At 45.0% G+C, this 27,027-nt stretch overlaps 2 protein-coding genes across 6 annotated transcripts; one reads left to right on the top strand and one right to left on the bottom strand.

Annotated features, from left to right (window-relative positions):
* Positions 1-1,290: 1,290 nt before the first annotated feature.
* On the bottom strand, positions 1,291-10,302 carry LOC146374437 (uncharacterized). Its single transcript, XM_084949168.1, has 6 exons — positions 9,970-10,302; positions 9,581-9,690; positions 8,552-8,675; positions 6,919-7,044; positions 2,550-3,003; positions 1,291-2,444 (listed from the first exon to the last, which is right to left on the bottom strand). Exons 1-6 carry the CDS (start codon positions 10,300-10,302, stop codon positions 1,975-1,977), a joined length of 1,617 nt encoding a protein of 538 aa, XP_084805294.1. The 3' UTR covers positions 1,291-1,974.
* Positions 10,303-10,462: 160 nt separating this feature from the next.
* Positions 10,463-26,130, top strand: nvl (nuclear VCP like). 5 transcript variants are annotated; one of them, XM_084949167.1, is made up of 24 exons: positions 10,463-10,551; positions 11,709-11,787; positions 12,099-12,169; positions 13,381-13,433; positions 13,725-13,815; positions 13,901-13,955; positions 15,215-15,421; positions 17,943-18,054; positions 18,482-18,552; positions 18,727-18,861; positions 19,031-19,132; positions 19,474-19,591; positions 19,741-19,885; positions 20,617-20,905; positions 21,446-21,667; positions 21,877-21,981; positions 22,319-22,381; positions 22,666-22,785; positions 23,236-23,335; positions 23,965-24,071; positions 24,297-24,373; positions 24,538-24,629; positions 25,193-25,290; positions 25,987-26,130. In XM_084949167.1, the coding sequence occupies exons 2-24, from the start codon at positions 11,731-11,733 to the stop codon at positions 26,026-26,028; spliced, it is 2,532 nt and encodes an 843-aa protein (XP_084805293.1). In that variant the 5' UTR covers positions 10,463-10,551; positions 11,709-11,730; the 3' UTR covers positions 26,029-26,130. The 5 variants fall into 5 exon arrangements, with proteins under 5 accessions (XP_084805293.1, XP_084805292.1, XP_084805291.1 ...); XM_084949166.1 differs by lacking the exon at positions 10,463-10,551 and adding an exon at positions 10,652-10,888 and having other exon boundaries at positions 11,712-11,787; XM_084949165.1 differs by lacking the exon at positions 10,463-10,551 and adding an exon at positions 10,652-10,888.
* Positions 26,131-27,027: the final 897 nt, after the last annotated feature.

The raw sequence follows: 27,027 nt of genomic DNA, 5'->3' as shown, positions 1-27,027 counted from the left end.
GTTCATTCTTCAAGCAGACATGTTTAACTGTGGCTGAGCAGTATTTGTGAACGTAGTACAGACAGGTCTTTAGAAAATGAGGCTACACAGCTAAAGGAACACCAGCAGACTAATCTATTCATCGCCACTTTTTAAAAAGATTTATGAGGTGCCAGTGAAACAACTCTGTTCACAACAGTTCATTTTTGAACAGTGAACATCAGCTTTCCTGATGCTGCCGAACAAACCAATCACAATGAAGAACTTTCACCAGTCAACGAATGTACAGATGTTTCCATCAAGTGTTCATGAACCTGCGATGCTGAGGGTGAACGACAGCAAGAAGTTTTAATCAAAGCCTGTGTGAACATATGCTTTACAGTTTACCACCATCGCTGCCCTTGGGAACGATGCAGCTCCTGATTCAGGCTTTTTCTCAGTTGTATGTTCAGTTTCAGGAAAATACTGGGTCACAACTTTGTAACAGTGAAGTCACAATAACTGATATTCCTGTTAAGAGCCTGAGTCATTTTGGACCTTCAGTGCACATATTAAACAGATATGTAGGACTGCTTACTTCCATTTGTGCAACATCTCTATAATTAGATCCCAGAGTCACACTAACAACTAGTTAATGTATTTATTACTTAACTAAGTTTAGTTTAGGTAGCATATACATGTCTGAGCTTTAAAAAGGGTCTAATCACACAAGCCAAGGTGTGAAAGTGGGTGTGGGTCCCAATCAGCCGGAGTTTCAGGTGAGCTCATTGTGAAACCTGGCCCCACCCGATCATGTGATTTCCTGAGGTCAGAGGGCCCAGGATGTGAGTGGGCGTTAAGGCGTCTGGGAAGGATCTGGATTATAGATGGCAGACAGTTGGTGTCGTAAACCCCGCCTCTGTTCAAAGATGGTCGCTCACAGAGGACATAGATGCTTCTTTCACTCCTCTTTCAAACCATCTGTCCTCTCTGTCCAAAATGTGAACATTGGCATCCTCGAAAGAGTGACCTTTGACCTTTAGATGCAGATGGACTGCTGAGTCTTGTCCTGTGGAGGTGGCTCTTCTGTGTTGCTTGTGAAGTGGCCGTTTGGTCTCTCCGATGTAGAGGTCTGGGCATTCCTCGCTGCACTGATGCTGTGACTGACTGAGGACCTTCACACACATATAGCATCTACATGCAATGCATCTAGCTCTGGATTAGTCTGACAGCAGTGAATGAGTCTGCTTTCACAAACAACAGCACAAATAAATATACAGGAAATGCTGCACAGCTGGTTACAACCAGAGCCGAAAATGGGTCCCACTGATGAGCGCTCTTCATTTTCTTTTAATTTATTCATTTATTTTAAATAAAACATGATTATTTATTGATGCATTCAAGAAGTTTACATTACATTATATGGCTTTACTAATATACCAAAGGTATACAGCTTTGATTTTGGTCATTTAGGCACAACAATCACAATTGAACATTTTATAAAAAAATGATGATAAGACTATCTGTGCTTCATTTGCACGAAAGAAGATCTTTGATCATTGTAAACATACTTCCATCGTTGGAAACTCTTTCGGAGCAGAACGCTGTCGTTCGTGAGGAGGGGTCAAATTACGAGGGTGCTGTAAATAGCACAACATACTGGTTAATTAGCTCAACCACCAAGCAGTAACGCACGTTTTGCTTGTCAGAGTGCCTCCGATGATTTAGCGGTTAACACATTCCCTTGCAAATCAAAATGTTGCAGGTTCAATTCCAGCTGAAGACAAAACTGCCTTGGAGGTTGTGTCAGGAAGGGCATCCAGCATAAAGCTGCCCAAATACACTGAAACTATGAAAGCGTCATTTTGACAAATGAACGTGACTGTGGATCTGTGTGGCGCTCCGCAGCTGGACAGCAGAACAGGGTCAAAGTGAGAGAAGGAAGAAAATTCACACTCCCACAGCACACTTACACCTTGGCTCAGAGATCTTCTGCAGCTTGTTTCCACCTGCTCTTCAGTCTCTGCATTGTTCCACTATAACAAAGCTCTGTGCCACCTGCTCCTCCTCTGCTGGGCCAGCGTCCTCGCCTCCAGAACCGCCTGGATCTCCTTCCCGCTGCCTCTGGGTGTCTGCTGTGCTGTCGGCTGGAGGCGAGGGCTGACACTCGGCGGGCTGCTCGTTCGTCACTGTCGCGTCACACTGTTGCGGTCTCGTGTGTGTGCCGTCGTCATGACTCAGCGCTGAAGCTTTTCCCACCACTGGCTTCCTGAGGCTTCTCTTTTTTGTTTCCGTGTTTGCTTTTCTTATTTGTTTCCTCCTGTCTTTGTTTGTGTTGTCCCCCTCTTTTCTTGTTGTCTCATGTTCATTTTCCTGCAGGCGCACTTGTCCCATCCGCTCCACCAACCCTCTCAGCTCCTGCTCCTCCTCATCCACGGAGCTGAGAGAGGAAAGCTCTGACTTGACCGGACTCTCGTCTTGTGTCCCTGTGAAAATCAGCGTGTGTCAGTTAAATGCTGGAGGCTGTTAGGGAACCCTTGGAGCAAATGACAAATTTTGTTGTGTTCTGAGTGTGTGTGAGTGTGTGTTACCAGTGTCGTGCTGTGTTGGAGGCTGTGCTGTGGCTCCTGCTCTGAGTGTGATGTGGAGGGAAATGGCCTTGGGGCCACTGAGCTCATCATCCACTCCGCTTCTGTGGGTGTCGCTGCCGGTGTCCCCGGGAGCGCTTGCCCCTCCACTGTTCCTGCCTCTCCGACTGCCGTCCAAACTTTGCTGAGCTTTGCCGTCGTCGTTGGTAATGAGCACAGGTGCAACAGCAGTGCAGGGATTCTCGGTGCAGTCTGTCTTGGGCAGGTCAGCGACACTCACAGCTTTAGTGCTGCTGCAGACTTTGTGGGGCTTGTCTGGAAGCAGGGGCCGGCCCCTGATGGCCAGGTCAGGGTAGGTCCTCTGCATCTCCATAATAGACGGGTCTACACTGCAGAGGTGGTAATGCTGAGGCTTAGGCTGGGGGGTTGTTACAAGCCTGGTGTCCAAGTACAGTACCTGGCAAACAGAACACGTGATTTAGTATTGTATTATTGTAGGGTTTTACCTTACAGTATAAATAACATTTAGCTCACAGGCTGGCCTCTTAACGTTCACAACACTTTAGTTTATGCTCTTCTGACTGTCAGCAAGATGTCTGAAGCACCTCAACAGTCTGCCTTCAGGGCCGAGGAGCTTCAGCTAAATGGACTGGTAAACGCCTTCCTGCTCTACCGGAGCACTCAAAGCAGTTTAAACAACAAGCACTTTGTGCTTTCATTCCCACACATTCGCTGTGCTGCTTGTGTCTGAGATGCTCACTCCTCTCTTCACTGCAGATGGCCCAGTGCATCTGTCCATTTTCCAAAAATATGAAAGCGGACTTAAACCATCGATCTTACGGTTGTCTTTTTTGTTTTTCCTGCCTTTTCCCAGGGTCTGTTTCTTCCTCATCACTACACGCTGCTTTCTTATCTGGGTTAAAGGCTCCCCCTTCACGTATTCAACACGGTTGATAGCTAAAAGCTTAGTTGATATAGATATCACATTATTTTAAAAAGCGTCTGTTTTTTTAATATAACATGTGATTGGCATTTTAAAAGAAAAAATTTGTTCATGCCACTGAAATATCTTACATACAGGCTTCCTTATTTTAGGCTTACAGTATTTTCCGCACTATAAGGCGCACTTAAAATCCTTTAATTTTCTCAAAAATCAACATCGGCCTTATGTATGACTTCTGGTTGTGCTTACTGACCTCGAACCGATTTACGTGCACAGCGCTCAGAAATCTGTCAAAAATGTTTTAGTCAACTTTGCTAAGCTACGAAGCCGCTTGATGGACTGTCGCAGCATTACGGCATCGTAGGCAGGAGCAGAGATGGGCAGTTACTGTAATCTGATTACTTTTTTCAGGTAACGAGTAAAGTAAGGGATTACTATTGCAAAACTGGTAATTAGATTACCGTTACTTTCCCGTAAGCACGCTGCGTTACTGCGTTACTAAAACCGTGATTTTTTTGCGAGAATGTCTCATGACAGTGACGTAAGCGAGTGCGACGTTCGTGACAACAGCTGTGTGCAGATCAACAATGGATCATATATCGAGTGCGGAGAGAGTATGAGCGTGCAGCGTTTAAAGCGTGGAAGTACTGACCTTACTTTGAGTTTGATTCCATAAAAAGTGACAAAAACATTAGTGTCCGCTGTGTGTGGGAAGAAAACTTCTCTTTACAGCAAAAAAACCCTAAACTTCTGAGCAAGCACCGAGTAGCTACGACGTAATGGGAAACTCACAGAGAAACTCGCGGATTCTTCCACTGACCGCTGCACACCTGCACCAGGGTAAACCTCCGCCTGCCCCACTCCTGCTTTACAGGTGAAAATAGAGCAACAGGACCGCTAGTCTCTGACTTTATTTATTTTCTGCTGTGTTTTACTTGCATCTATTTGAAAGACTGAGTGTAAACACAAAAATAAAAATTATTTTATGTGCTGGAATGTGCAGAAAATAGGTTTAAATGTTAAACAAATTTCTTCCAGTCAGAGAATGTTGCAGATAATTAAATTTTTGCTTGATGCATAAAGTTAAAAGATTAAAACTAATTTAAAGTCTTAAAAAGAGACTTTTCCATTTGATTACATTTATATGATGGATTATGCAGAAAAAGTAGAACTGGGCTGAAAGATCTATCACTTTATCACCTATTCAGGTTGTAAATCATGTTTTTAAAAAGTAACTAAGTAACTAAGTAATTAATTACTTTTGAAAATAAGTAATCAGAAAAGTAACGGGATTACTTTTTTGGGGAAGTAATCAGTAATTAGTTACTGATTACTTTTTTCAAGTAACTTGACCAACACTGGTCAGGAGCCTTGCGGAGTAATCTGCGTCCTAAACTCCGTCCGCTTCAGGTCCCAAAGTCAAACGAACACTGTGGCATCACTGAGCATTGAAAACTGTCTGAATTCTTTCACCTTTAATAAAACAATCAGCGTTGCTGCTTTACCAGGTGTAACAATTAAGTTTAACATCCAGGCATCCATGAAAACAGGATTTATTACATTTAACAGAGTTGTCCCAGATGATTAAACATGCAACTATTTTGCTGGTAATACCTGAAATGAGTAAAGAAAATCAACAGCCTATTTATGCAAGATAATTCATAATTTTATTAGGGGGTTATATTGGTTGGGTCTGATTATTGGGGGGGGGGGGGGTCATAACCCCCCTGGAAATTACGCCCCTGACTGAAGTTGGGCTAGCTGGTATATAATGATGTGCTATGGGATCGCTAGCGACACAGCTATGTTAGCATAAACACAGTGAAGCTGGAGGATGAAGGCTAACACTTGTCCACTCGATAAAAGTTAACGTGAGGGTTCCTGATGGTTAGAGACAAATGCAATCGCATAGCAGGATGCTGTAAACGGACCAAACTTCAGTCAGGAGAACAGCTGAGATCATCCATCCACAATACGAGGTTAGTCATTCATATACTGCAACAACATGGGAACAGAGCAGCTGTGATAGAATACAGCATTAATGAATCAATGGTACAGACGTGGAGGAAGCAAGAAGAATGAGTTGAGTAATGTTTGACTTCTCTGATTTTGTTTCGCTTAATGCGCCTTATGTATGAAAACAGACCCGTTCATCGGCAGCGTGCCTTATAATCGATGCACCTTCTGGTCTGAAAACTATGGTATTTGTAGGGGCCTCTAAACCTATTGCTCTACATACCACAGCAGTATGGTGGTCCAGTGTTCTTTCTTCATGTGTTAGACATCAGTCCAGCTGTTTCCCAGCTGTGTTCCAGCTTCTACATGTTGTATTCATGTAACACAAATAATGCTGCTGAGTTTACTGATGAAAACAGATTCAGTTTTATCTCAGGCTAAAGAACGAGTCTTTAAAGGAACTATCCGAGTTGCCTTGCCGTGCTGGAACACCACATTGTACTGCCAGAGGGTTTCCAGAGTAAGGTCAGGTTTAATAAGAGGGCTGAAGGGGCAGCAGACATGGGAGCACAGTGGTGTCACAACTAAAGGCTCCTGGTTCAGAGCTGTGTGCGGTACGTGTTTGTGGTTTGAAATGTGCCAGTACTGTGATGCAGGTGTAGTCCTGTGTGGGGGGATAGCTGGGTGTGGTTTCTAGTCTAAAGTGTCCACAGCATGAACACTGACACACGACTACAGTGCTGCTGAAGTTGAGCAGAAAAACACAAAATGTAGAAACGCGATGGCGCTTAGAGCTCGACCTGAGGATGGCTGTGTGTAACTGCGTGGATTTAGCATGTTACACACAGGACGCTGCCTCAGCCTGAGACAGGCAGACTGTGATTTACCATCAGCTCCTGAAGATGGCCTTTCTGTTGGCAAGAAGGAATAGCTATTGAAGTCGCTGCCATTACAAGCAGCCTTTCCACACTTCGATCCTGTGGAGCTGCAGATATTCAATAAAGTCAAACAGGTGGAAGCAACAAACTCAACTTTAGCTCCAGTTAATGTTTGTCAGACACACATTCGGCTATTTTTACTTGCCAGTATCATGAAAACCACCAGAGAAGGGTCGGTGCGTGTGCTGAACGCTGGGAAAAGCCTAATACTGAGACCCTGCCTCGGCTGAAGAATGCCTGACACTACTTATTTAAATGCTTGGCTTCAGGCTGTGATGTGCTGGTGCATGAATGTGTCCCAGCACAAACAGTAACACCTGGCACCCTCAGCAAGCTTCATTCATAAACAGGAAACTGAGCTGATTCTAATGTAGTTTAGTTATTAAGCTTCGTCAGTCACTGTTGCTTATTTTGAACTGTTGGGACTTGTTTTAATGAATGCACACAGTATCGTGTGTCTTCAGTCGGTCTCTTTAAAGCACTTTGTCAGGCTCTGGGAAAAGCTTCAGGTTTAGTTTCAGGAAGCAGCAGCTACCTCTTTTTTATCCTCCTCCGTCTTCTTTTCCTCCTCGTCCTCTGTTTGTTCCGTTGCCGTCTTGTTTTGCGTGCATTCAGTCAGTTTCACAGCTCGCTCTCGTCTCTGAAGAACATCGAGCCACTCCTGTAAAGTAAGACAATCACCGTCACGTGGCGGTCAAACCAAACCCATCTAGCGTGACCTCTGACCTGGCGTCTGTGTCACCTGTACATCCTCTCCCAACAGCCACCCCTGTGTCAGGCTGCAGCCTGATCTGTGCTGAGGCTGCTGAGGGATTTCCCATGATGCACTACTGATTTCTATTCTGCCCCCCTCTCGTATTTATTGCGTGCTCTTTACCTCACAGCACAAAGCACTTTGCTGCTGTGTTTGATTAAAAATCTGATTTAACTGAATTGAATAATGCTTCAACAATAATAATAACAACAATAAAAGTTAATGTATTTTTTGTATACTTTGTTTTTCCTTTCTCTGGTTTTGTCTCTACATTATTTCTTTGCTTACATTTCTTTTAAAGCCACTTAGTGTAGGAATTCTGTATTAATTCCCAGGAGGAGATCCTGAAATGTTTAACGTGGGCAGGGGTCAGATGCAGCAAGGCAGCAACATTGGGGAATTCTGCACTGTGGGAAACTCATTCAATTCAGAATGGGCTCATATTTTCTCTTGATATGTTTCTATGTTCTATTATTAATAAAATCTGGGTTTATGAGGTTTGCAAATCACTGGATTCTGGTTTCATCTATACTCTACACAGCTACACAACCTTTTCAAAATTGGGTTGTATTTGGCAGCATGGAGCCATTTTCAACAGTTGTTATTCTGGGATTCATGACTTTATTCAGAGCAAAGTATAAAACATGACACTTCCTCCTCACACTGCTGAATATTAGGATGGAAATGTGCCAAAGCTGAGCAACCATGAAAAGTTACAGTCATTTAGTATTTCATGGTGACACACTGAATATGCCACGGCACCAAGGTTCCACCGTTTAATCTAAACTCACAGCTTCCAAAAAGGGAGGAAATTAAAAAAGGGGGATAATTTATGGGAAATGATCAGAGGAGCAGGGCTCTGATCCAGGAACCAGGTTTCAGTTTGTTAACTGTGAGATGAGGAAGAGACAAAGAGTTAAGCTCAACTCTGCATCAGTTACTGTGGTACTAAACCTGCTGGCTGGCAGGTTTTCTTTAACAAATTAGGAGTTTCTCCCTGACTCCGCCTTCCTGCTACAGCTGAACCAGCTGACCCCTGTTCACAGAATTTATGTGTTTACAAATGTTGAAATCTTAGTTAGATGTTAGTTATTTTTCTTTTTAACAAGTGCTTTTATAATCAATCAGCCATCAGTGTAAGCGCAGAGACAGCGCTCACATCAGGGATTTATTATAGTCTCTGTGAGTCTGTGCACAACTTGAACTTCAGTATCTTGCCCAAGGATGTTTCAGCAGGTGGACTGGAGGAGACAGGGATGGAGCCCCTGATTGTTAGATTATCTACTCTACAAGCTGAGTACAGCTGCTCAGCCCTACTAACTTACCGCAGTGGCTTAAAAAGACAAAAAACAATTGATGTGATATACTGTAACGTAACTGATGAGACTATTACTAACATGAAACATGGTCATACCTGTGGTCTCAGTTGATCCTCCTGAAGTTCCAGGAAGTGGTTACATTCCACTCTGGCCAAGAGCAGCTCAAAACCAACGAGCATGGCTTTGTCTGCATTAACATCCTCACTGAGCCTGTACTCACTGAAATGCATCAAACAGAACAGAGACAAAGTGATGAGGAGAGCAGAACCACAGACGACTGGGGTGGCTGCAGCTCTGCGGGTAGAGTCTGCTAATCGGAAGGTTGATCCCCGTCTGCATGCCAATTATTCTTGGGCAAGATACTGCAGGTTGGGCTCTGATGCATCCATCATAGTGCAAATCTTAGATAGAAAGCACTTAGGTACAGATAGTGTGTAAAATCTGAACTCGGGCTTTTACTTGGTCTCAGGAACCTTTGTAAGAAAAGTGATCCTATGAAAGTCAAGTCAAAGAACCTCGGCTGACCAAGGTGTGTGCTGGAAGTTAATAAAATACAATATATATATAAAAAAATATCCATCCATTCGCTTCCGCGCTGGAGCCTATCCCAGCTGTCATATAAAAATATATTTAAAAAAAAAAATCACACTGTCTCCACCTGCCTGCTGTGTTTTGGAGTCATTTATTCTGAGAGGTGACACATGTGATATATGAACAAGCTGAGTGTCTTGACACTTTAAGGATAAGACATGAAAACATTCTTGGGGGAATTTTTGGAATGCTTTGTATACACGTTGTGTCACCAGGTGTCGGCTTGTTACGTGTCGACGTGTGGAATTAAAATGGTAAATGAACTGGACTTTTCTATTCTGAGCACTCAAACTGCTCTCTACTACAAGCCTCACTCGGTCACACATTCAGACCTGAGCACCAGTGTAATATTCACACACACACACACACACACATCGCTTTGGGATCTTGTCCATTTAACCCGCTCTACCTCCTGAGCCACAGCCACCCTAAAGAGTCTACGTTTGTCCTGACAAAGAGCTGTGCAAAGCTGCGGCCATTCCTTGTGGATTAATGTCTACAGTTGGTGCTGTCACCCTTGCTCTGGTTCTTACCATTGTTTGGGGTCTGTATGAGGCACATAACCAATGGAGGCCAGGACAGACTGTATGGTGGAATTGCTGAAAACTGGCTCAAGACAGTAAACAAATGGACCTGTAAATGTCTGAAAGAGATGCGGAAAACACAAACACAGTTCATCTGTTAGTACACAGGCTCAGTGAGTACTCAGGGTCACTTCCGTTTGGCCTGACACAGCTGTGAGCAGAAAAAAGATACGCGTCACCGGGCTGTTATGTGTCCACTCACTGCTACACAAGCAGATGTTGTGACACGGTGTGGTTCAGCTGAATGACATCTGCAGTCACAGTGTAACATGTCAAACGAGTATCAAGTGTACTCCTATACAGAGCCGCTGTGCGGGAAACGCGGCGCGTCTTCTGACCTTTAGTGTCCTGATTTCCTTCTTCCATGGCTGTAGGAACAGGTTGACGCACAGAGTTTCCAGCACTTCTGAGGCTCTGATGAAGGCGGACAGGTGTTTCCTGAAGTCGCTCTGAGCCTCACAGCGCTCAGTCACAGCCTGGTAAAAAGGGAACACTGTGAAAGTCCCGCCGATCTGCGCCTCGCTCAGTAGATACTGAGCCGCCTTCTTCAGCAGCTGGGGGTCGCGGCACGGCCCGACCTCTGCCCGCTCCTCCAGGTAACACTTGACATAGTCCGCGTACACGTCCCCGCGGGAAGGAGCCGGCTCTCCTGCTCCGGTACCGTCCTTCATGACCGCCACAGCGACGAGCTCCACCACCTCGGACTAACGAGGAAGTGTGGCAGTCCGACAGCACGACGAGGAAGTGAAAGCGACAGCGGCTCCTCCTCACGCCGTGTACGGCACAGAGCGGCAGACTGGGAGCCACCGTGCCCGCCGACTACTGTCTCACACTACAGCTTCCCCGGAGCCAGGAACCACGCGGTTTGGACTGCTGTTTCTCACTAATACAAGGACTCGTTCAGTGTCGGGAGTGCTGAAGTAACGTTCAACTCATTTTCTTTATGACAAATTCATATTTCGAGCTTTTCAAACTACATCGGAAAACGTACCGGTGTGTTTGACGTTCCCCAAATCTCAAGAAAGGCTGTGTTTTATTTTGAAAATAATCACCCGGATGTGATCATTTTCGTTTCCGGGATCGTGCTGTGTCGTGCTGGTGTTGGTGGTAAGGCTGTTTCCCCGTGCCTGTAAAAGCCACGCGTGAGAAACCGCGTGGTGACGGAGTTGTGTTTTAATGCCGTCCAGCTGATATAAGCCGGACATCCACTCTTTAAAGCACACCCCGTGAACAGGAGCGCCCTCCACTACTTTGATCGTGAGTCACGTTTTTGCAGGAGCCGTTTAGCCCACGGGACTTTTGTTTGGTCCGCTACACTTGAGTCTGTGCCTCTATCATACGTTGGTGCTTAAAAACACGAGTGGACGTACAGCAGTGCCCACACTCACAGCTCTTGTTTTATAGCCGTCTTTATAGTCGTCCCTGCCGGATGAATTTCGCTGTCACAGAGTCGATTCTGATCATCTGGATGTGCTGAAGAAATCAGAGATGAGATGAAACGTTTCTCCCTCTGAAAACGGCACTTGCAGATGAACAGAAGTCACTTTCTGGGATTTCCTGTCGAGCATCGGGACATGCTTGAAGATGGTGAAGGAAAGAAACAATAACAGCCAGGTCACAGTCTGTCCCAGAGCTAACACGCGCTCACGCTTTTGTTTACTGCCTAATGAAAAATCTGATTTCAGCTGTAAACTGTGTAGAAAATTGTCAAAATAAAGAAATTCGAGAAATGATGCTCCTAACAAAACCCAATGAATGAATAAACAGATAATAACACTGGTGTTATTAGTGGTGCAGTGAGGAGCTGAACGGGTTTGTCTCTGTGAGTGTGTCACTTTTGTTGGTTGCGTTTCTGGAAAAACAATAAGGTGCGTTGATGAAGACTTTGATGAAGTTAGGTATAAATGTGTTGTATCATAATTTAATACGAGGCTAGTAAAGGCGCTGTGGGGACAAAGTGGTTGTAAGTTGTCACAGAAAGCTGGACGCAGTGTTTTTCTGTTGTAAAACCCCAAAGGTGAGTGTAAAATGACACCGTGGTTACCATGGTTACTAAAGCTGAGGGTGTGTCCTGCAGCAGGCGCAGAGAAGGCACAGACATGAAGGGCCACGGCGGCGGGTGGCAGGACGGTCGCCTCAGACAAAGAGTTGAGCAGGTATGTCTCTCCTCAGTCACCAGTGTGACCAAGACCAGTACAAAGTAATCAGATTACATATTACTGAAACCAAGCCACTAATCAATGATGTCATCATTTGTGTTGCATAAGTTCTTTGAGCATCTGCTGTGTGTGTGCGTGTGTGTGAGAGATGACCCTGGCACTGCTTCACACTGTGTGGCCATCATCGAGGTGTCAAAACTATTGATGTGCCATAAATATAATGCCAGCGAGTGTATTTCATGATGTTTCCTCGGGATTTTCCTTGTGTCCACCACTTTGGTTACATTAATGTTAAACTCTGTTTTCAGTATCTGGGCTCCAGCAGCAGTGAATATGTGGATCTGTCAGCCATGGCCCTGGACCTTCAGAAACTGTACAGGCAAGTCATCTGTCCTGGCTCAAATAAAACACTCGAGCTTGTTCCACAAAGCTGAGATTTGCACGGCTGGTTCCAGTGAAGCGCCACACGCTGAGATATGTGGTGGTGTAAAACAGAGAGCTCTCTGCCCCTGCATGTTGACTCTTCTTTGTCTGTGTTAAATCAACTCTATTTTTAATGCTTGAGTGACTGACATGGTTTTAATGCATCACACTGCAGACCTGCATCTGTGAGGTTGGCTAATATCTGAAATTTATGAGCACATTTTCACAGACAATGATAACAGTGACACATACAGTCATTGGACTTGTCAGTTTGACAAATCTGCTCCTTAGTGGGTCTTAAAGTGGGGTCAGTACTCATAAGGAGCTTGTTGGAGTTCCTTCAGCAGCAATAAGCTAAAGTAAAGGTGTTCTCCATCATTCTGTCATCATTGTGGATGAAGTTCTGTTCTCTGAGGTTTGCAGGCATGTGTTTGAAATGACCCTGTAACCTGTGTCAGACTGATGGGCAGCAGCAGTAAGAGCATTGCTGATGTCCTTCCACCTTGGCATTGTGTGAACACACACCTGAGTGCTGCGGAGCAACAAGCTGCTGTGTTGTTATAGCTGTGTTCACACTGATCAGCTCATCAGCACCTGGCTGCTGCTGACCTTCCTCGTTCCTGTCAGAGTGTTAGGGCGTGCTTTTTTCCTATTCGCTGCATCTGCATTGGGCTTCATTTTTGTTAAAAAGAAAATATGACATGTGGTTCTTTATTTCATTTTCAGACTTGGTAAAGACCAGACTGTTTTTTTTATCATGCCCTGAAAACCTTACTACTGAAAGGGGTTGTACCTCCTCTTTCACATCACTGAGCTCACTGAGGAGAGCAGAACAAGGTGTACAAAGACTCTGGAAACTCCGTCTTTGGGTTGAGAAAATCAGTGAAGAAACATCTGATTAGTCCATTGTTTATTGTCACAGAAAGCGTGAATCAGTTTTCTTTCCTGTGTCTGGTAGTCAGTTATATTAATTAGCTTCACCACTTTTTAATTACATTTCCTTTCCCTTTACTTTTTACATGCATGAGGTGAAGGACGGCTGGGATAGAATTGAAAATGCACATAAATCTGAATCGGTGTCGGCCTTAGGTGACTCAGATCATGAAAATCAGTGCTCAGTGCTTCCACTGCTTTGGTCCTGGTGATATGAATTTATTGTGTCTTTAGGATGGACTATGGCAGAAGAAACAAGACAGCGTTCAGGATCCAGGTAGAGAAAGGTAGGAGAGACGCAGCTGCAGCAGCACGGTCTGTGTGATTCTGCCTGTTTGGACACATCTTGATTGATATTGAACAAGAAGGATGAATTATTCCACTGCAGCAGTAGGCTGGTTAAGGATGATCATGTTAAACCTTTTTAATGAAAAACAGGCAGGATCATTCAGGTTTTCCATCACAGGAAGTCTTGTCGTGCAGCGATATGACAAAAGCCCAGATGACCTCTCCAGCTGGTGTGTGTCTGTTACAGCCTAATGATTGTGCACTCTGTTTGACATGTATGGCTTTTCTAGTGTACGAAGCAGTCATTAAGGATTCTGGGCTGAACGACCTGGAGAGCAAACACCTGGCTAAGAGAGCCAAGCACAGCCACCGTGACACTGGGTGAGGCCCTCTGCTTGTCGGTGTTCTCTGCTGTCCTTCTGCTCTTTAAATGTGTAATTGATGTGCTATAAATCTGTGTTTACAGTGACGAGAGTGGTAGCAGCAGCTCAGAGGAGGCTTCTGACAGTAATGAGAACATTGTAAGCACTAATTAGTGATGTGTGTGTGTGTGTGTGTGTGTGTGTGTGGATGCATGCTCAGTCATCCAGGTAAGGAAATCCCAAAAAGTTGATTCTTTTCTCTGAACAGAATTTTAACCGACTTTAGCAAGGACTGCCTAAAGCTAGTACATGTGCACGAGCAAACCGCACGCTTGATGGCTGCACCTGAGATTCAGATGCAGACAAAGCAGGATTACTCCTAAAAGTCTGCAAATGCAATCTTCATTTAAGGCTTCCCAGCAACAAAAATGCTCCAGAACGCACAGAACCAGCTGCTCAGTGAACGGGTGAGACAGATTTGACATGCTAAAATTAAAAGAGATCCGACAGAGATCTTCTCGATGAGAGTACCAAAAAGTGGAGAAAAACATCCTCGCAAAAGCTGCGAGAACTTTGTTGTGACGCCGAGGCAAAGCAGAGCGACTGCGGACAAAAGCTTCAACTTGTCTCAGCAATGCAAAGCGCCCAGCATCCAACATCTGCATGGAGGAAAGGAAGGCACTCACATCACTTAGTAATGACAACAACATTATCATCCATCCTGTCAAGCGTAGGTGCACCAACCAGAAAGACTATCATGAGAAATACTTATGAGCCCCTGAAAGAAGACCCAGGAAGTGGTTACAGGAAGAGGGTGATAGACTGAAGCAGTTAGAACAAGACGATACTGTTGACCGGACCTCATACCAAAAGCTTTATCCAGTGGAAGCTGCACCAAGGCTGTACGGTTTACCAAAGACACATTAACAGGGTGCACCTTTAAGACCGACTGTCTGTAACTGTCACCTATAACATCTTAAAGTTTCTGGCTTCGATCCTCAACCTGCTGCAGCTCTGAACACCACATCCAGAACACCCTGGATTTTATTGAGATGTCATTATGAAGGCAGAGGAAACAATAGTTCGATGGTCTTTGGTCAGTGGTCATGATGTACAAGAAACTGAGCTCACAGCCCATTGTTAGTCACCGTGTGAATGTGCTGTTTATAAGGTTGGAAACCTGCAGTCAGCTGAGACTGAAGACGTCACCTGATGAGTGACGAAACGTTTCTCCCACTGAAAACATCCAGATGAACAGAATCGACTTCTTGGGGCAGTGTGTGTGTGTGTGTGTGTGTGTGTGTGTGTGTGTGTGTGTGTGTGTGTGTGTGTGTGTGTGTGTGTGTGTGTGTGTGTGTGTGTGTGTGTGTGTGTGGTTTAGCACTAATTTTCTAATGACCTTTTTCTCCCTGTCACAGCCCACAAACCAAATGAACAGCTCTCTATCGTCTCTGTACCGGAAAGGGAACGCTGCTACCAGCAGTCCCCGCAGCACAGCCACTCCTCCGCCTTCAACTTCAGTGACCCTGGTCTCCAAAGGAGGCTGGTTTATTGATAGAGCTCCCGAGAAGAGCAGCACCGTCATCGACCTTTGTGACGACGACCCGACCAAACAACCAGTAAATGTATGTAACTGTAACACGTCTGCACAGATGAACCACAGTAAGCGTCGTGTGATAATCATTAAGATGTGATCTGGTTGTGCTCTTTGGTGCTTGGAATTGCATCACAGTCAGTATTGCAAGTTGTTTGGCTTCAATAAGAAAAAGTGCTGGTCGTGCTAAAAAGACCCTGTCAGGTTTCTCTCCATGATTTCAGTCTCTGTCAGTTTCAGTCCCTCACATCACTGTGGAGGAATTTTGAACCACGGTAAATGGTAAATGGCCTGATTCTTATATAGCGCTTTACTCTCCCGGAGTACTCAAAGCGCTCTATACAACATGCCACATTCACCCATTCAAGCACTTCTAAACACAAGTGCAACTAATAAACATTCACACACATTCACACTCCGATGAACGCATCGGAGAGCAATTTGGGGTTAATATCTTGCCCAAGGGTATTTGGCATGCAGACTGGGGAAGCCAGGAATCGAACCACCAACCTTCCAATCAGTAGCTGATCTGCTCTACCACAGCCATCACTAACCTCTGCCACAGCCACCCCCGGTCCATGGAGGTTTGCAGGCAGCAAACTATCATTTATGCACATTTCTCTTAAGGTCCCGCCACAGCATTTCAATCAGGCTGAGGTCCAGCTCCGACTGGGATCATCCCCGGCTCCCCAGTCTGGAAGTATTCTTGGTCCTCACTGAATTCTCAGTTGCACCAGTGCATTCACTGAAATGTGAATGTTATATTGAAGTGCTTAAGTATAGAAAAAGTATGTGAATGAGGATCATACTAGAAAGTGCTTTGAGTTCTCAAATGGAGTAAAAAAGTATTACTTAGATACCATTTATCAAGGTGTGGCAGCTCTGCCATGGTGCTCTGTGCTGATATGCTGTGTTTGCCGCTCCTTGTTGTCCTCTGCCCAAAGGACATTGGGCCTGATTTACTCACATTCACGTGGAATTGTTCTTACCCTGCGCAAAAAATGAGTTTGCATGCAAAATCACTGCTGCATTTATGAAACGTGGATTCTGGCCTATTTTGTTCTCACCATCATGTGTAAGTGAGTAAATCAGAATTGCACAAGGCCATTAGTCCTAAACAATCTCATGCAGTTCGCGGGGCACCATCTCCATACTGCCCGCTCCAGTTTTCCTCTTGAAGGAAACGCGTTTACCTCCAAGTGAAGCGGAGAAAGCAGTGGCGATGTTGTCAGAGAGAAGCCTTCACATCTAAGGCAAGAAACAAGGGAAAAATGAAATAATAGTGTCTGAGGTCCAAGGACGAAGCAACAGGTTTCCACAGGAGTGAAGACCGTTTGGATATGGAAATGGATAAATACATACATGATATCATAGTCACATATTCATACTCCATCTGAGAGCAATTTGGCTCTAGTGTCGAACCCAAGGAGACTTACAGACTGGGAGCAGCCAGAATCACTAACCTTCCCTCGGTTGTTTACATATTTGTCACACTTAAAGGTTTCAATCACCAAATAAATGTTAATATCAAAGATAACCTGAGTTACACATTTTAAATGTTTGTTTCATCCATTGAGGGAAAGACGTTATCCAGACCTACCTGGCCATGTGTGGGAAAGTAATTGCCCCTAAAACTAACAGCTGGTTGTTCCACCCTTGGCTGCAAGAACTGCCATCAAGCACTGGCAGTGAGTCTTTCACATCTCTGTGGTGAAGCTTTGACCCACTTTGACCCAAGTTCAGCCACACTGGAGCACTTTCCATGCCAAAGCATCTCAATCAGATTTAGGCCCGACTTTGTTCGTTGCTTCTTTGAGCCATTCAGAGGTGCACTTGATGCTGTGTGTTGAGTTATTTTCCTGCTGCGTAACCTGAGTGCTCTTGCCAGGTCATAAACTGATGGCCTGACATTCTCCTTCAAGATTTTCTGGTAGAGAGACAAATTTATGGACTATGTCCATTGTTAAAGCCCATCACACCACCACTGTGTCTGACTGCTGGTATGAAATGCTGTGTTAGTTTGCTCTCATATGTAACGTGACTCAAGCTTCCAGTCTTTGTGTTGTTTTTGGTCAGCGATGGTTTTCACCTTCAGCTCGCCACTGTTTTCTTCCCCTTGTTTCATGGTTTTCTGGAGTCCCAGCCTTAGAAATGGCTCTGTATCCATCCTTTCCAGCCATGGCAGTGTTTTGTTTTCCAGCAGGTTCTTTAGATCATAATGACGTGTTTCTTTTTTTAGCTCTTTTAGTTTACTTCATTTTCTCAAATAAACGACTTGATAAGAAATCACCTAACATGTAGCTGATTTCTTGAGCATGTCTGACAGTAAGCCTGTGTGTGGCGAAGCTGAACTGTGGTTGGACGCAGTAATTCATGAGGGGGGCAATTACTTCTTCACACAGGCCACGGTAGATTTGGCTAGCTTTTTCCCCATTAATAGATGAAGGACATGAAACATGTAACTGTGACAGATATGCAAAAAGAGACGGTATTTTGATCAGTATTTATGTCCTATGTCCACGTTACATGGCCTCCTCGTCTGTCACAAACAGACTGACGTGTCCATTCTGGAGGGGGACAGGTCTCACAAGAAGTCAAAAAAAAGGAGAAAGACTGCTGAAAGAAGTCCTGAAACTACTGAGACACACACGCTAAACAAGAAAGGTACCGCTTTGTGTAGTTTGTCAGTGTGGTTATACAGCTACTGCAGTGTTTACTGTGCATTAGATGGAGCGATTGTAAAGAGACATCCACAGGCAGGAATAATTTGCTGTGTTGTTCAGAGATGCATTATGGGTAATCTCCGTGCCTCACTGAGCATGCACCTCGTGCAGTGGGTGGGAGCTAAGGTGCGTCTCAGACGATCTGGCTCCACTTTAAAAGGGTTCAGCTCCACCCCCCACAACATTTTCAGCCTTGCGGAAAAACTTGTATGCAAACATTTTTTGACCCCTTATTTATAATTATATAAATAAGGCATGTGTTTCACTTCAGTTACAATAAGTCTGTTATTATAAGTTACCACACTTCACTGCAGTGGTTGTCAGCGTCTGTTTCTTTGCAGTCATTTTCTCTATGAATGATTCTTTAGCAAAGTCGCCCGAGCTGCACTACCCCACTTTGAAGTTTGAAGATGTTGGAGGAAATGAAGAGACATTAGTGGTTAGTACCATCGTCCTTGCTGCCTTGTCTGTAGCTGCATTAGCTTCTTTGATTAAAGTGCATTGCTGTAAGTAATCCAAATCCTGCACAGCACGGCTTAAATGAAGAATGTGTTGACTGCACATGAAATTGTCCAGCTGGTTTTCACTCATTTTTATAAAAACATTGCTGCAGGAAGTGTGTAAGCTGCTCATACACATGCGACACCCAGAGGTGTACCAGCAGCTGGGAATGGTTCCTCCGAGGGGCTTTCTGCTGCATGGACCACCTGGTTGTGGAAAGACCCTGCTGGCCCAGGCTGTGGCTGGGGTGAGTGCTGGACAATTCATATATAGAGAGATGCACCTCGGCATCCTTTCAGCCTGGTTTCATAACAGTTTTGGCAACAAAGTGCTGCTACTTCTCTAACATGGTCTGAGTATGGGTGACGTCCATGAAGGTGTTGTGTACTTATATAAGCTGTGATTGTGTGTTTCAGGAGATGCACCTGCCCATGTTGAAGGTTTCTGCTCCAGAGCTGGTGTCTGGAGTGTCCGGGGAGTCTGAACAGAAGCTCAGGGAGCTGTTTGACCTCGCTGTGGTTAATACTGCTTTTTTTCCACTTTTACTTCCAATCGTTCCAGAAGTGTCCGGCTCGCTCCTGAGCCCGCACGTTATTTTAGCAGTGTGCTGGTGATTGACAGGCAGGTAGTCAAACGCAACTGATCCTCAAAGCTGCAGCAGCGCTCTAAGTTTAGTTGCTGGTTTGATGGAGCTGCAGGCTCACAGGTTAAGACTTGTTATGGTGTCAGAGAAAGCCCTCTTTGAATGTGGTTACAGTTAAAAACATGTATAGAGATCAAGTCGGTGCATGAATAAGCACGAGACATGGCGTGACTGTAACAATATAAAGCGAATGTAATTTCTCTTCTTCCCTTGCAGAGTTCAGCTCCGTGTATCCTCTTCATAGATGAGATAGATGCCATCACCCCTAAAAGAGAGGTGGCCTCTAAAGATATGGAGAGGAGGATTGTAGCCCAGCTGCTAACCTGCATGGATGGTATGACATGTAATTCTCTTGTGGAAATACAAGCAGACTCACAAACATAAGCACTTATCAGGCTCGTCGCACCGGAACGCTCGTGTTCATTAACACCACACCTCGGGTTTCGTCAGCGCCGTCACGTTTTTTTGCATTCCGCCTGACAGATCTGAATAGTCTGGCAGTTCCGGCTCAGCTCCTGGTCATCGGTGCCACCAACAGACCAGACTCCCTGGACCCCGCCCTCCGCAGAGCCGGCCGCTTCGACAGAGAGATCTGCATGGGTATCCCAGATGAAGCGGCACGTCTCAGGTCAGCTACACACAACTAGACGGACAAATTCGTATTTTAGTTGTGCTTCGTGTCAACATTTCAAGTTTACCTTTTGTACTTTCTTGACTGGTAGCCAAAGGCCATCAGGGGCGGGAATGGGTGACAAATTAAAGGAACAACACCTTCCCTACTCGAGGTTCTCTCCGTTATTGGGAAACAGTAGGGTCACTTTTGGGTTCCAAGTAAAAGAAAATAGACGTGACAGAGGCAGTGTCAGGGATTTAACAGCGATGTGAACACATCACAGGCAGCCTGATCTGTGGCTGATATTAGCTAACAACAGCAGGAATGTGAAGCGAGGTTTCCTTAATAAGCACGCTGCGTATGCTGACCTGTATCTTCCTGAAAAAACAGGGAAGCATACGTGCGACATCTGTGGAAAGCAGAGCAGAACTGAATCACACCACGAACTCCAGTTCTGTGGCAGCTCAGGAGGTGAAGAGGAGTGTTTATTCAAATGTCAGAAGGAAGATGAGGTGATACTGAAGGAAAGGGTCGTGATTTGAATAACATATCCATGACAGATGGCGGTGAGATGCTCAGAGGATGCTGAGACCTAAAGCAAAGTGTTGGGCAGGTGGACGATCAGAACCGTGCCTGTTTGTGGAGCAGGGATTGTTGACACTTTTGGGTTTTGGCTATTTACCACAGCAGTCTCTCGGCTCACGATTAGACAGTCTGAACATGCAACGTGTTTGTTACTCTCCCAGGATCTTGAGGACGTTATGTCGAAAGCTGAAGCTGCTAGAGGACTTTGATTACCAGCAGCTGGCCCGACTCACCCCAGGCTACGTGGGTGCTGACCTCATGGCTTTGTGCCGCGAAGCTGCCATGAGTGCTGTAAACAGGGTGCTGCTGGAAACGAGGGGGCCTCCACACAGCCAAAGCCAGACGTCTGCTAAAGAACCGTTAACTTTGACAGACGTCACGTCAGAACAACAACAAGCGACCGACGCCAACCCCGTCCCTCAGGAGGAGCTGGGACAGAATCATCAGCAGGTACGAGGAGCTCCAGGACGGTCTCAAACGTTACTCAGTACGATGATCGTTCTTAAATAATGAGGACTACAGACTTGTTGCTTATTTGTTTTTCTTATAAGCTCTTATCAGTGTTAGTATATGAGATCAGAGTGAGAGATGCCTGCAGGTGCTGTTAAACCTGTCATTACTGCTCATGTTTAGATGACTCGGGCTAACAGAACTGCTGTTCTCAGAGCATGAACACAGATCTTTGCATGTTTTACAGAAATACTCACTTAAGAAGTTTGAACTTGACATAGATTAGAGCCAAACTGAGGCGAGTGGTGTACACAGCTATATGGCTCATATCACATAGCAGACACACCTTCAGTGTGGCAGGCTTATCTTCACTAAATATGTTGGTGCTGCTTCAACCACAGCATGTGTCGCTGCCCTGTTTCTGTTTCATGTTTTTATGGAGATGCCACACTCACTCTGTTGTGCTGCATTTGAATGCAAAACGACTCAACGGGATTTCCTGCCTCTGCGTTGCCCTGACGTGTTATGTGCTGCGTCCAGCAGGGGGAGCTGTGGAGCGTGCTGTACCTGCTGAAGAGCACAGAGACCCTATCAGAGGAGAAGCTGGCTGGCTTGTCCATTCTCATGTCAGATTTCCAGCTCTCTCTGGCTAGTGTGCAGCCCTCAGCTAAGAGGGAAGGATTTGCCACAGTGCCTGATGTCACCTGGGAAGATGTGGGAGCGCTGCAGGATGTCCGAGAGGAGCTCACCATGGCTATACTGGTAAACACATGGATTCTTAGCATTTTTAATTTCAGAATAAGCCATGACCCTTTTATTTTATTGTCTTTTATTATACTACTTTCCTCTGTTCTTTCACACGTCTCCGAGTTGCTCGATGGCTGCCTGTGTTTGGTGTTTGAGCTGGTTCAGCCTCACTCTTTTCTGATCAGTGTTAGCACAGATAACACAGCCGTGTGTGTGTCCTGCAGGCTCCAGTGCGTTCTCCAGAGCAGTTCAGAGCTCTGGGGCTGAGCGCTCCGTCTGGGGTGCTGCTGGCTGGACCTCCAGGATGTGGAAAAACCCTGCTGGCCAAGGTTCTCCCGCCCACCAACACATACATGAGCATCATCTGTTTTCATAGCACAGCATAGTTATGAAAATCTGAGTGATGAATTTTAAACATGTTCAAACCAAATCGATTCTCATTTATTTGTTTTATATGTAACTTTAATATGATGTAAATCAGGACATTCGGTCTCTTTCTGAGGATGAAGTAGGATCACTGTCAGCGATCAGTGTCAGTCACACGTCTCTGTGGAGACTGGACAAACACACTTAACTTAGCATAAGGCCTATGGCTAACTTGGCTCTGTCATGCTGCTCATTTTCTCAGCGTGCCTCACTGAATGCTTCTATTCTCTTTCCTGACAGGCCGTAGCCAACGAGTCAGGCCTCAACTTCATCTCTGTCAAAGGACCAGAGCTGCTCAACATGGTAAGTCACTGAGCTGGAGAGCATGCTGCTGTGCTGGGCTCAGCCTGTGCATAGCTGCATTGTTTTGGAGAATCCTAGCAGAGCCAAGAAACATGAGGGTTTGTCCTGAACCAGCAGCCGCACACGCCTGCATATTATCTGCATATCTGGATTCTCTTTCATGACCTTTTCCTCATTTCTGTTGATTTCTTTATAAGTGCGCTGAATAAAAGTAAAGAAGTTATGATCACAGTAACAATCTGTCTGTGTCGGCCTCAGAACTGACTTGTGCTCTGTGTTTGCAGTATGTGGGAGAGAGTGAGCGGGCTGTCAGACAGGTCTTCCAAAGAGGACGCAACTCTGCTCCTTGTGTGATCTTCTTTGACGAGATCGACGCACTGTGTCCACGCCGCTCAGGCCACGAGGTAAGATCATAATGTTGGCATGTCAGGAAAGTGTGATTTGATTTAAACTGCTAACTGTATGTTCCCATTAGGCACACAAAGCCCTGTGGAACTCCATGACTTTTTTTCTTAACTTTGTCGTGGTTTACATATCTGTCAGATAGATGTTATTCAAACCAATGCAGGCCATTTCCTTTAACAGCCAGTGTGTCTCTCTGTAGTAACATACCGTGGTTGACAGTATCAAAGGCTGCACCAACCAGGACAAGCACTTAGTTTTTAATACCTCCGTAGGCTCATCTTTCCTTTTATGTATTTATCTATGAATTTCTGTTATTATTCACATGTGCATGTGTAACATAACTGAGAGGCAGGAAGAAAAAGGGGGAGAAAATCGAAAAAAGCCAACCGCTGGGTAATACACCAACCACCCCCCCACAGCAGGCGTGAACTGTCTTTGTTTGTGTTCAGTCAGGAGCCAGTGTGCGGGTCGTCAACCAGCTGCTTACAGAGATGGACGGCTTGGAGAGTCGACGGCAGGTCTTCATCATGGCTGCCACTAACAGACCAGGTATGGAGACGTACTACCATAACACCACGCCTAAAGGAGCTGCTTGGCCATGGAAACCCAGGCTATGAAGCTCCTGGTTCACTGTTTGTGTGTTGATGTTTAAACTAAAGGAGCTCAGGAGCTCGGCAGAGCGCTGTGCGCCGCCGTACATGTCCACCGCTTTGAGTTGCTTCTGTTTTTCAGTATGTTTAAGCAATGCTGTTGCTTCCACTAGATATCAGCTGAATGTGGAATATCGAGGAAAGAGGAAATCTTACAGTATTACAGTACCACCTTATTTCATTGAGAATAACCCATTCTTTCACAAAGGCTTGTAAAGGCAGCTGCATGACTGCACTCTACACAATGGTAATGAGACTGAAAACTACTAAATCCAAAGAGTAACAGGTGTGGCCGAGGACTTTTGCTCATATAGTGTAGCTGGAGTCCTTGGAGTAACTGCAGACTGAAAATGGGCTTTGCTGAGGACATTTACTGATGACAAAGTTAAAGTGTCTCTAGAATTTGGGAAATTAGATGCATGGAACAGGAAGCGGATTTAGGTTAAAAATAATACTTTGAGCACATTCTTCTTTAAATGATTTGAAATGGCAGGTTTTTACTGTTACAATGTTCTGTTTTATCACCAGATATCATCGACCCTGCTGTACTGAGACCAGGCCGTCTGGATAAAACCTTGTATGTGGGTCTGCCACCGCCAGCAGACCGCCATACCATCCTGCATACAATCACTAAAGTAGGAAATGGACTCTTTCTATTCAGATGAAATGAAAAAGTGTGCGTTATATATTGTGTACTATCAAATAGAGAACAAAGGGGAAACAAAAACATTAAACAGTTATGTTGGTGCACTGATGACTGTATTTTAAAATCTAGCTGACACTGAAAATATCCAGCCACATACTGCTGATTAAGGACATCATAGAAAAGCTGTTGATCAACTTCACTGCTCCATGTTTAGGGGGGGACCAGACCTCAGCTGGAGCAGGATGTCAGCCTTGAAGAGATTGCACTAGATAAGCGCTGCGATGGCTTCAGGTAGGTTTGAGCTGTGGAGCAGCAGTGTGGCTGCAAAGCCTTCTGTTCTAGCTTGCAGTGTTCAAACTGCACTGACACATAAACAGCACTGAAAAGAGTGAAATCTGATCCACACTAAAGGTGTGTGTGTGTGTGTGTGTGTGTGTGTGTGTTTTTTGACGTAGTGGAGCTGACCTGACTGCATTGGTGAGGGAGGCGTCTCTTAATGCCCTGAGGACCTACCTGAAGTCCCAGCCTTCCTCGGCTGCATCTCCTGGTAACTTAACTCGTCCTCTGCATGCCTGCACAGTGTTTAGCTTTTGCAAGTGGAGCTGTAGTCCTCCTGTGGGTCTGCAGGTAGTCACCAAACACATTCCCATGGTTTCACTTCACTTTACCACGTTACGGTCTAGTTAGTGCATGGACTCAGTTTAATTCAGTTCAGTTTTGTTAATATTACACCAAATCACAGCAACAGTCGCCTCAAAGCGCTTTAATATTGACCCTACAATAACATATACAAGAGAACACTGTATACAGTATATCAAACTTTCATATGGTCCATATTCCAACTCAAATAACAACAATAAGCTGGCCTACGAGGTGCAACCGAGACCTACGTGGGTTTTCACTGAAGATTATTTTTAGTGATTTATAAACTTAAAGAAGAAACAATCATAGCACCTGTGTTTCCTCTTCTTTGTATTGATTTCCGTTTCCTCTTTAGTACAGCTAACGATTGTTGTGCTATCAAAAAGTAAAACACGATTCACAGTTGCAGTGAAACTAGCTAATTACACTCATGCATGTCCATTCTGTTCGCCTCTATGCTCCACACAGGCCACACACATTCGTCTGGCTCTGCTGCTGACATCAGAGTGAGCAAGCACAACTTTGAGGATGCCTTCGGGAAGGTCCGACCGTCTGTGTCCACAAAGGTAATAAAGCATGGCTCACATTTTGGGAACGTATTTTCAATCAGGATCTAGATGGATCCAAATTCTCAGACGTGTCCTGCAAGTACAGTGGTGAAAAAAGGTTAACATACCATGATATATATGTTTTTTTAAGTGATTAGGTTTAAAGTCAATACATATCAACAACACCATGTGGCCTGTGATTTTTATTTATATGAAATTTGCCTGTGTGTGTGTGTGTGTGTGTGTGTGTGTATAGATAGAAATAAAATGTGTGTGTAAAAAAAGCAGGTCAGGGAGAGGCAGCTGCCAGTCTTATCACACCTCATAGTTGACTGCTATCGCTCCTCTGTCTCCTCATAACTCATGTACTGGATTGGCTCATTACAACTCTGGCAGCATTCCACATGCTGCTGATAAGAAGTGTTTGTCACAGCAGACTGAACTGGCCTCAGTCACAGTCCTGCAACCTACCTGAACCGGTCTGACTCGTCACACTGAACGCTGCATGACAAAAAACTGCAGTACTAACCTACAAACTGAATGTCAGTGTGATCATTACTCAGGTAACTGTTTAAAATAAGTGTGGACTGAGTGAGTGACAGAGAAACAGAGACGAGCTGTTCAACTTTTGTTTCTGTGTGAAAACCACAAACGTGCACTGACTGTGTGTGTGTGTGTGTGTGTGTGTGTGTGTGTGTGTGTGTGTGTGTGTAGGACCAGAGGATATATGAGCAGCTGAGAGAGTCCCTCAGATGACTGCCAGACCAAGAAAACATCAGCCCCACTCACAAGTGATTGAATAATATTGTAGTGTATATACAGGTATAATACTTTTCTATTAAAGTTTGACAGACGCGACTTGCATGTGTTCTTTCAGCTGGAGCACACCGACTCTACGAGCTGCTGCTTTGTCTTTGAAAAACGAGCTGAGAGGCTTAAAAATGCAACAGCGTGGGTGCCGACTAAACGCAGCAGCACAGCTCTGATTACTACAAGGCAGAGGAGTACTTACTACTGCATCTCTATAAATTAGCATATTGTGGGAAAAGGTGGGGGGGTTTGCAAATGAATTTAACAGGGAAGCCTTTAAACATTCTATATTCAACATAAAACTGTAAACGTGTCAGGTTAATGCTGACTGTGCCAGCCCAGGACACCCACACTAAGGGGTTCTTCAACTCAAAAGGTTAATACATCAATATTTCATTTTCAGTTTGAGTCAAATTACACTGAGCACCAGATTCACATGGAAGACGATGTCAGAAGGTCGCTGCTGAGGAGGCTGGCTCTTCTGAGTGCTTTATCAAAGCATGCTGATGAAGGCTGCAAAGGAAGTGCAGCAAAAGGTGCTCAAGCAACAGCGCTGACTGAAGGGAAAGTGTCAGTTCAGGAATTTGTATTGAGACTGCTGTCAGTGGGAGGAGAGGGACAGGCACTACAACGGTCTCACAGGTGATATCAAGCCAGCCCTAAACCAAAGAGAGAAACAACTGGACTGTAGTTTAGTGCTCCAAAGTCCTCTTCCCACATCAAAGTAATTTCTTTTTTAAAGACTTCCTTTTCCTCAATATATGCAGTGAAGAGTGACAGGAAAGTAGAGATTGGGCCGGAACAAAAACCCATGCCGGCTGGCCGCCTCCCCATCCCAGTGAGCCAAACCGGCGCCCCACATGAAAGTATATTTCTAAATGGAAACGAGTTTGGAGGTGTCTAAAGTGCCAAAACTACCAAATGCTTTACTAACTGGCGTGGGGA

Source organism: Perissodus microlepis, chromosome 13 (genome assembly GCF_051167445.1).
Source record: "Perissodus microlepis isolate ML-2025 ecotype Zambia chromosome 13, ASM5116744v1, whole genome shotgun sequence".
Taxonomy (NCBI): Eukaryota; Metazoa; Chordata; class Actinopteri; order Cichliformes; family Cichlidae; genus Perissodus; species Perissodus microlepis.
This window is presented reverse-complemented; position numbering and strand designations above follow the sequence as displayed.